Raw genomic sequence first — 10,513 nt, forward strand, 5'->3', positions numbered from 1 at the left:
GCTCTCTCTCTCTCTCTGGGCCTTACCTGCTCTCTCTCTCTCTCTGGGCCTTACCCGCTCTCTCTCTCTCTCTGGGCCTTACCTGCTCTCTCTCTCTCTCTGGGCCTTACCCGCTCTCTCTCTCTCTCTGGGCCTTACCCGCTCTCTCTCTCTCTCTGGGCCTTACCCGCTCTCTCTCCCTCTCTGGGCCTTACCTGCTCTCTCTGGGCCTTACCTGCTTTGTCCAGCTTCCTGCTGAACACTGCTATTAGGACGTCACTTAAGCGTCTGCCCTCCACTTTCCAGTGGACTTTCTCTCGATTATTCCAGAATTCTAGGTGCACCTTCTCTTTTCTTCTTCTCTCCCAACATAGTAAAAAATCAGCAAAAGGAAGGGACTTAGAAGACAGGTAGAACTGGGGAGAAAGGGAACAGAATCTGTCCCTCCCCATCCCCATGTCAGGTCATGGCCAAGAATTGATTCTGCCAGCAGGCACGGTGGCCTGGCTCTGTCTTGAGAAAGGTATTCTCTGATATTACTGTGTTTCCCCGAAAATAAGACACTGTCTTATATTTATTTTTTCTCAAGAAGACACACTAGGGCTTATTTTCAGGGGATGTCTTCCTCTCCGCGCCAAAATGCATGGCCACGCCTATCACTAGGTCTTATTATCAGGGTAGGGCTTATATTTAACAAATGCATAGAAATCCTGCTAGGGCTTATTTTGGGGGTAGGCTTATTTTCAGGGAAACACAGTAACAGTTTTCCCCAATTTAATCAATAAATATTAATCAAATCCTTTATGTTATTTGTTATTCAAGAGCAGATAGTGAAGTAAAAGGCCCCACCATTCCCAGCCCCTGCTGTCTTCCTCATGGTCACACTGCCTCTGTCTGAGGCACTGCCTGATAGGATGGGCTGACCTCGTCTGTTTGCACTGAACTGACCCTCCCTGCCAGCTATATTTACAAGGTGTTTCAGGACTGGATCATCATTTTGCAAACAAACAAGCTGAATGGCTCACTTCCCCCACACCCCTCCCTGCCGCTCCTCCTTGAACAGCAGGGAGAGCAGAGGGCAGCCACGGAGACAGGCAAACAGGAAACGGATGCAAGGGTGGAGTCCCCCAAATTCAGACCTGCTGCCTAAAACAAGTCAGGAAGCACAATGTATCATAACCAACCTGGGTCTTCATGGACGGGGAACCCTATGAAATACTTTTAGCTTACAGGCTGGTGGAGTGTATTATAATTTAATGTCATCATACTTTAATATCTGCAAATGTCGTTTCAGATTATAGAATGCAACTTCTCTCCAGTGCCCTGACTTCCTATTACAGAAAAGAATACCAGTTTAGACCCCCATTTTTCCCGACAAGTATCAATCAAGACAGCTGGATAACATGTCAATGCAAATTTTGCATATGCTTTCTTTACATTTTATCTTTGAACTTACAGTTAGGATCGAATAGCCATTTCTTATCTGTTTAAAAAACAAATCTGGCCTCAAACAGCCAAGTTCAACTTGTTTCTCTATAGAATTTACTGAATTTTATGTATAGATTTTGTGATATATTTAGTTTGAATTATTTATCTGTCTTCGTATGTCATCCTCATGTTTTCTACCATAAAATGTGCAGGTTATTATAAACTCAGCATTCCCTTTAAAATAAGGGTAAAGTCATATATAATGATTACTAAATCCATTCTCCTGGATTCCTCTTAATTTCTCATTTTGTTTTTTTCCTGCAGGTCACAGAGCAGAGTATATGACCACGAGGTAGGAGACTATTTTATCATAACTTACCATGTCTCCCGCTTTTCTTTGCTCTTTAATAAGAAGCAACTATTTCAATGCTGTAAGAATGAACACAGTGTCAGTGAACTTGGAGGCTAGTTTTGGCTTGATGAAGCATAGCAACCAGAAACATTGGAGGTGCTCGCAAGACCAGATGTGCTCTGGCCTGGCTAAGCGTTTCCCAGTGGAATTGTAAAGCTCTTTAATAAGCAGAGACACAGCAGAGACCTAGGTTGGACAGGCTTGTTTCATCTTGTCCAGGACACCTTAGGGTTTTAGAGTTAGTCTGACATGACTTTGGATTTCCTAGTTTAATTTAAAAACAATATAGTGTCTCTGTCGACTGCAGGAGTGAGTCGGAAGCACGATCACTTTCTTCTCTGCTCCTACTTTCTCTCTAAGTCATATGCAACTTAGGGCCTGGTTGAATCTCCACAGGGTCTGGGCTCTCTACCTTACCCTTTCTGGTCACTTTAAAAGTTTAACTTTTAACACCTATACCTACATTGCACTTTCTCCATTCATGGAAGGATTTTGAAGTTACTGCTAAGAAAGAGAAGAATCTTGGAAACAAACTCTAATCTGGATTGGGGAAAGTTTGTAGCAACTTTGATTTTTCTGCTACCTTTTGTGCAATAGCCAAAAATTATTCCAATAACATAGTAAGATTTTGCACTTTCAAAGCTGAGCTCTCTGGAGATGAGAGGCAGTTGAGATGCGGGGGTGCCTGTTGTCATAACTGGCAAACTGATGTCTAAAGTTTGATAATGTTACTGCTGGCCGGGGTGTTCCTAAGGGAGCCCCCTCTCACTTCTTGGTGAACCAACTAGAAAGATCCAGCTACTGATTTTTCTAAACTTAACAAAAGAAAAAAATACCAAGGTTTTTTTTTTTTTCACATATAGTATCTCTTTGCACTATCAATTATTTTACCTGTCATTTCAAAGTTATAATGTAAAAAGATTCCTTAATAAAGAAGGAAATACATGAATTTGCAAGGAGAGCTTAACGGCCAGAAAGACCTGACATTCCCATCACCCTGCCCAGTGCGTCCTCTCGTGTGGGCCTGCGTGTAGGGAGCCACGTGACCAGAAGTTACGTGGCAGGCAGGGAACAGGAGGAGTCCCGTGGCTGGACTGCCAGTGGCCCCGGCTCTGTCCACCTGATGCCTGATAACCCCACCCCACAGAAACTGCCTTGATGAACACTCAGCAGTTCATGTGAATTCCAAGTTCTTCTCTCAGCTTCAGGCTGTTCACATGAACTCATGCTTTAGAACTTCTGGGAGAGGAGATTTTCAGGCCTTTGGTAGAAAACTCAAAAGGTGTCACAGCATTAGCCCGAGCCAGGGGCCACCACTGCATCTCCCAGCCACTCAGGGACAATTATTTGATGCCACCAGAGGCTTTGGCTTCAGTTGCAAGATTTGCTTACTCCATAAATCAAGAACCAAACAAAAAGCTGATCCCCTGGTGTGGTCGGCTGCACCGAGTAGCACTGCCCAGGAAGCACCATCCGTCCTGTTGCAATAACTCCATTTCTAGAGTCTGTATTTAATGCTTTGACACCTGGGGCCAGGCTGACCATGGCAGGATGATCCTCCGGGACTAGCCACTTCCTGGAGATGGCAAGGACTGGCCTACAATTGTGCCAACTGACCCAGCACCCACACCCCCACCACCTCCATCAGGGTCATGCCCACTGACAGTTCCTATTCACCCCACACCCTAATCACCCCACGCCCAGTACCCAGGGGTAACCCCCATGCCCCAGAGCCCACCAAAATTACTCAAACCAGCCGATTCTAACCCTCCCTGCCCTGCTTCTCCTGGCCCTTACCCTGTTTCCCCCTGCTCCCTCCATCTCCTGACTCCCCCACCCAGTGGCCTCCCCAATGGCAAGTGACCACTCCACTGGGGAACTGTGAGTGACAAACTGTCTCTTCAATGACAGTTGTCCCCTGACCTGTTGGCCTCACCTGTTTAAAATAATATCCACATTTTGGGCAGTGCCTGTGGCTCAAAGGAGTAGGGTGCTGGCCCCATATGCCAGAGGTGGCAGGTTCAAACCCAGCCCTGGCCTAAAACCACAAAATAAAAATAATAATAATAATATCCACATTTTAAAACACAAACTAATGAAAAGACTAGATGAAATCAGCATGTTAGGTGAAAGTCTTTGCTGGTTAGTTGCTTTTTTGTTTTGTTTTGTTTTGAGATAGACGCTAACTCTGTCCTCCTGGGTAGAGTGTCATGGCATCACAGCTCACAGCAACCTCAAACTCGTGGGCTCAAGAGATCCTCTTGCCTCAGCCTCCAAAGTAGCTGAGACTACAGGCACCTGACACAACGCCCAGCTATCTTTAGAGACGGGGTCTCGCTCTCTCTCAGACTGGTCTTGAACTCCTGAGCTCAGGTGATCCTCCCACCTCTGCCTTCCAGAGTACTGGGATTAAGGCGTGAGCCGCCGTGCCCGGCCTATTGCCTGGGTTTTTATGTCTTGCAGATTCCTTCCTCCCCAGAATTCAGGGTATAAAAGAAATTTTGGAAACGTCTGCTGTGGCAGGATGTGACATGCTTGCTGCCGGTGGAAGTTTCCGTGTTTACTCGCAGACGGTTGCGAAGGCCCCTTTTCCCCTCTCGAGCACCGTGGAAACCCAGGTGCTGCCTGTTCTATACCCATTAGTTACAGGAGCCCACCTGCTGGGAGATTCTGAAAATTTAGCTATGGATGGCGGTGTCTGTGGGGCTGTTCCCCTGCCTCTCTTGATTGCAGTGGTAAGGTCTGATGAAGTTAGTCAGACTTCCACATAAGTTCTTGGGATTTGGGTTCTAAAGTGGGCTTTCTAGACGAAAGCTAAATTTTTCTTAGAGAGTCTGCAGCTTAATGAAGTAATGAAATGTTTTACATAATTTTCAAGTGTGGTGTGTGTGTCCTCATATGTGTATAAACCTTGGAACACAGGAGAATTGGAACATCCAAAGAGAGGTCTTGGGGTTTCCTCCCACCTGTCCCAGTCAGCAGAGTTGTGGAGGTTAAGTCAGGTAATCCTGACCCTCTTTCCACGAAAGGGAGCAGAATAGGTTCCCCCTCTGCAGTTTCAGTGGAAGCTGCTGCAGGGCTGGTAATGCAGACTCAGTGCCCAGGTGCGCACCTGTCAGGGAGGTGGGTGTGTCCAAACCAGACGGGCAGCTGGAGACGGAAGACCAGAGCAGCACCACGCTGCATCCTCGCGCTCTTACCAGCATTTGAGTGGTGAGATAGTTTGTTCTAAATAAAAAATAAGTCATGTGAGCCAGTATTCTGCCCATCAGAAACAACACTGAAACCAAACTCATTACTTTCACTTATGACCCATTATTAATAGTTACTTTGCATAAAATACCATTAATACCTGAGGGGTATTGAATGGATGTAATGTTGCTTCCACTGAGAAATTATGCTCTGACTGTGAACGTTCTATTTAATTTCTCATTTGGGGACCTGTTAGAGCCTCATTTTTATGACTTAGGGATGTTTTACTAAGTGGCTGGTAAACAAGAGCCCTACTTTGTAACATTTGGCCAAATAGCTCACAATTCCATTTGGTAATGCTTATCATTTTTAAGCAAAGCAGCAAATAAATGTCAGTTATAATATACAGGAAAACAGCCGCGTGAGTACATAATCAGTATGTTTTTAGACATGCAAGTAAGTACATGAATGGGGAGGGGAGGGACTACTTCCTCCCATGGGCGGGGCGGGGATGCCCAGGATTCCCGTGTTCTGATGTGTCCTGTGGGTGTTTCATTTATTGTTTGATTTCTGCCATGCTCAGTAATTATATTCCCTTCCCTTAGGCCTCCAAATGTTCCCCCTAAGCCCCAGAAACACAGGAAGTCCAGACCCCGCTCACAGTATAATGCTAAGTTGTTTAATGGGGATTTGGAGACATTCGTCAAGGTACTGGCACCAGCCATCTGGGTGGCTGGTCCCCACGCTTCTGACTATAATGGTCTCAGCCTCTCATAACCGGAGGCGGGTCATTATGTCCAAGTCTGTCCTGGGGCTCTTTGCTTTCCCAGAAAATCAATATAATATTTCCTGAAGTCAGAGTGGAAAGAATATTTGGGTTGAGCTTTCAGAAGAGGGAATAAAGATGGGTGTTACAATGTGGGCAAGAGAGAAAGCCCTTTGTTTCTTTTAAAGCCATTTGTACAAAAAGGAAAAGATACAATGTTTTATTCTTACTTGTGCAAATGAGACAGCACAAAATATGTATTTAAATTCCATGCATTAGGCTAGCTCTGAAGCACAGCAAGAGTCTATTTCCCATGACTTGAGGAATTCATTATATTGGATAAATTGTGAGACCCTGTGGCCTGTACCTTGTATCTCTGCTGTTTCACTCTCTGTCTTCTTTTCCACCCTGTACTTCTGATAATGCTTCTAGCCGAGGACGGAGGAGCTCGCACGCGAGGCACCAGGTACAGTGCGAGGGCGCGAGGCCCAGCCTCTCACTGCCATGGCCTTCCCAGTCATGCCCCTCTCGCCTTTTGTGGGATTTTTAAGGTCTTTAAAAGAAAAGTGTTTGCAGTTGGAAATTAGGTTTATAAATATGCTTTACCTAGAAAGAAGCTACAGAAATCAAACACTAGTTTTAAAGGAATAGTCTTCTGTAGGAAAAATAGATTAAATTCTTAGTTTTTATATTATTGTTTGGCAAATGTAGCAAATTTGATCATTTGATCAAATTTGACTTTTTATTTTAGAAAGTCAGTGTTATATATCACATATGCATTTAGTCCTGGATTATGGGCCTTAGTATAAATTACATGAGAAAGAAAAGGGCTTTCTTGCTTCTTTGCAGCTCACATTTTCTGAAGACTGAGTGCTTGTGGAAAGCTGCACCTTTAATAACCTCCCTGCGCTGGGCCGTACAGATGCCTCACTTTCTTTAAAGACAGATGTTTATTGAATGTGTGCACTAGTAATGCACAACTGAATGCATGTGTGTGCGTGTGGCTTGTATGTGGACACACATACATACATGCACATAGGGAGAGACAGATCAGAGACCTTTGGCCGCCTTAAAAATGAGCCGTAACCCTGGAATTAAGTAAAAAGCAGCCGGAGACCCTGCACAGCAGGCACTGGCCCACTGCCGGAGCCGCAAATTTGGAAGAGCCTTATGGACTCTAATTTAATATAAAATTATTGTCAAATGTGATTGTCTAGTTTCCCAGCACATGGCTTATACGCAGGGGCAAATCAGACAGAGAGAGAGGACGAGGGCAGACGGCTTGCTTGGCAGAAAAGGAGAATGTAGAAACACAGCAAGGAGCCCGTGGGCTTCTGCGGGGGCTGAGGACACAGCACGAGAGTGGCTGCCCACCGTGAGAGGGAAGCCTGGATTACAGTTTTCAAATTTTTTCATTAAGAGCAGTTAAAGGAAACCAAATTAAGGTACACACAGAGGGCTCCTTACTTGTCTGAAAAGCACTTGGCCGCTCTCAGGGCCTCCACGGTGTCCCTGAGACCCCAAGAGCAGAACCATTTCCCCGTTTTCCCATCGAGAACCTGGGGCGCAGAGAGCGAGGTTTGAAGGGTGGGCAGCGTACAGCTCCTTGTAAAGTACTCTCTACCTGAGCATCTGACATCCACGAAATTCACTTAAAACACACTCTCATTCCTTTTTACTACAAAACTCATTACACGTGAATGAAATGCTGAAACAGCTAAAAAGTGAGTAATCACCTAAGGAAACCGGAAGGCAAAAGTATTTTTTAAATAATAGGAAAGGCCCTAGACGTTTCCATTTAGAACATTCTGGATGCAAACATTTTCCTTTTAAGAACCTTGTATTCTTTGCTTCTCTGTTTTAATCCTGGGTTCAGCAGAGGTGTAAACTAATGTCATTCTTGTGTCACTTACCTCTAAATAGTGTGTCCTTTCAGACTGCAGTGTTACACGAATTGTTCCTATAAAGTTTTCTTCCTGTAAAACCCACTTGTATCTTTTTTAAAAATTTTTCTCACATATTCAGTAAGTTTTGATGTAATTACATTGCTGTTTCTGAGCCAGCTCCTCCACACTAAAATGCGTTTTTATTCTTAAGACTCTTCTTTAAGAAATTAATAAAATGTATGCTTCAAAAACAAATTAACCAATTAGAGAAATTTAATACAGGCTCCAGAAGTAACTCAGCCATTAACTGGCTTATATGCTGATTAGATGGTCTTAAAAGCTAAAATAAAGCCGTTCCCTGAGGAGAGCAGTACCCACTCTCAGAACAGAAAATAGTTAAATATTTAACTATTTTAAACAGTTAAAAATAGTTAAAATCGCTGAACTGCGTTATCCCCAGTCATTCCCCCACTGCTTAACTGGGAAGGTTAGTGAGCTCCGAATTTTTCCACTATATTGAGACAACTAAGTTCTTACATTTCAGAATAAAATTCCTGGCGAACCAATACATGGTATCAGCTAACCATTTTTAAACCCCATGTTTTCTTGGGGTTTAAACCTAATACCTGCAAGAGCAGAGTCTTAAAGTACGTGAGAGTAACCGCGTGGTCAGTAACTCCGGGAACTCCGTGGACCACGTGGCAGGGACACCTGCTCACCTGCTTCTCCGCCACCTCTGAGGCTCCTCATCTCGCTTGTCAGCCTATACGTGTATTGAGGCATTTGCACAATCTACATTTATTCAGAGGGCAGTGGCTGTGTCACAAGATGTAGGGCAGAGAAGGCCAGAAAATGCTCCTTCCTAAGAAAATGAGAACTTGTAGGCTGGGCGCGGTGGCTCACGCCTGTAATCCCAGCGCTCTGGGAGGCCGAGGTAGAAGGATTGCCTAAGCTCACGGGTTCAAGCTCCAGCCTCAGCCAGAGTGAGACCCCCATCTCTAAAAATAGCCAAGCGTTGTGGCAGGTGCCTGGAGTCCCAGCTACTCAGGAGACTGAGGCAAGAGAATCACTTGAGCCTAAGAGTTTGAGGTTGCTGTGAGCTGTGATGCCACAGCACCCTACCAAAGACAACAAAGTAATACTCTGTCTCAAAAAAAAGAAAAAAGAAAATGAGACCTCATGGGATGTGAATTTGTGCCATCTTTTTCTTTTCCCTTAAAACATGAAAAAGTAACGGTGAACAGGCCCTGAGGACTAGTCCATTCTGATGCAAACTAAGTGCCCGACACATTTTAATTGTCTGTGAACCAGTCCTCACCGGGACAGGTCTGCAGACACAGAAGAGCCTTTGTAGCTGTCGTCACTGAGGTGCAGACTCGGGAGGTTGTGGAGGGGACCCTCGGATGGCTAAAACATGTCCTTGGTGACCAGGACAGCCAGTCAGCCCTAAGATGCTATAGTCATAATACCAAGACTGCCTTCCAAGTCCATCCACGATTGGTCACTGACATGAATAAGCTTTCACCTATGCATCCTGCTGTGTGAGCCTGAACACAGGGTGACAGGCGGGTGGGGTCGACGTCCCTAGCGGTGGCAGAGGAAGCAGAGCAGGATTGCCTCAATGCATTTTATTGGTTTGCTCCAGAAATGAAATACACATTTGTTTAAATATAAATTCTTTCACATTTTTTTTTTCTATTTTGGCCTTAGGGAAGATTTTGGAGAGGGTAGATTTGGAAATGATCATCTAAAAGGGTAAAAATCACTCTTTAATACCAATTGACTGTCAGCTATATTGCTGTGTGGGGTGCCCCTCCTTTGACGCTCACTGGCTCCCCTCTCTCCACCCAGGACTCGGGGCAGGCCATCCCCCTCATCGTGGAAAGCTGCATACGGTTCATCAATCTCTATGGTAAGCCGTGAACTACAGGATTTCTTACTTTTAAAAAAATACTAGAGGTGTTTCCATAAACACTAACTCTCTGCTTAACGTTTAACTTCAGAGAGGAAGGGGGTCTGGAAGATGGGATGGGCTGCTGACCCTCTGTCCTCTCTGTCCTCCTAGGTCTTCAGCACCAGGGGATTTTCAGAGTCTCGGGGTCCCAGGTGGAAGTCAATGACATTAAAAATTCATTCGAGAGAGGTAACTGCGAGTCTGTCCCTATGAGCAGACTGTGTTAGAAAGTCATCCGGCCTGCAGACTGAAGGGGCAGCATCACCTGCATCTCCTGACAACCTCCTGTGTTTCCTCCCTGTGGACACTAAGGGATGAAATATTCAGGACAGCTGGGAAATAAGGCCAAAATCATGGCAGAAAAGCGTGTGAGCTTTGCGTCCTGGTTTAAAACTGGCATTGACGCTCCACTGCACTGTCAAAGGTCGCGCCTGCAGGGTTCTGAAAGGGGACAAGGGCAGCCCTGGATGGCCCATGCAGGAAGCAGGTGCTCCCAGCCACCGGCTGCTCCCCCCGGACTCCTTTCTTCCTCCTGTTACCACCATCCCCTTCCCCCCGGACTCCTTCCTTCCTCTTGTTACCACCATCCCCTTCCCCCCGGACTCCTTCCTTCCTCCTGTAACCACCATCCCCTTCCCCCCGACTCCTTCCTTCCTCCTGTTACCACCATCCCCTTCCCTGTGACCCGCGTTGCAGCCCTACTCTTGCTCATATCGTCTGTCAGATATGCTTTACTAAACTGTTACCTATAATAGCGCATTATATTTAGCAAAATCACACGCTTTAGTGTCAGGCAGATCTAGTATCAAATCACCCTCTGATTTATTAATGGTGTGATTTGGGTAAAGTAACTCAGTTCCTCTTTGACCTTGGTTTTTTCATCTGCAAAATTCCCT

General features: G+C 45.3%; 1 protein-coding gene across 1 annotated transcript in view; it reads left to right on the top strand.

Moving 5' to 3' along the window:
* The window catches only part of SRGAP1 (SLIT-ROBO Rho GTPase activating protein 1), a 281,123-nt gene that overhangs the window by 231,686 nt on the left and 38,924 nt on the right, over positions 1-10,513 (top strand). The window contains exons 12-15 of the mRNA XM_023518412.1: positions 1,732-1,759; positions 6,210-6,243; positions 9,515-9,575; positions 9,729-9,806. Coding sequence (XP_023374180.1) covers positions 1,732-1,759; positions 6,210-6,243; positions 9,515-9,575; positions 9,729-9,806 — 201 coding nt within the window. The remainder of the gene's footprint in view (positions 1-1,731; positions 1,760-6,209; positions 6,244-9,514; positions 9,576-9,728; positions 9,807-10,513) is intronic.

Source organism: Otolemur garnettii, unplaced genomic scaffold, assembly GCF_000181295.1.
Source record: "Otolemur garnettii isolate 467f Iridium unplaced genomic scaffold, OtoGar3 scaffold00138, whole genome shotgun sequence".
Taxonomy (NCBI): Eukaryota; Metazoa; Chordata; class Mammalia; order Primates; family Galagidae; genus Otolemur; species Otolemur garnettii.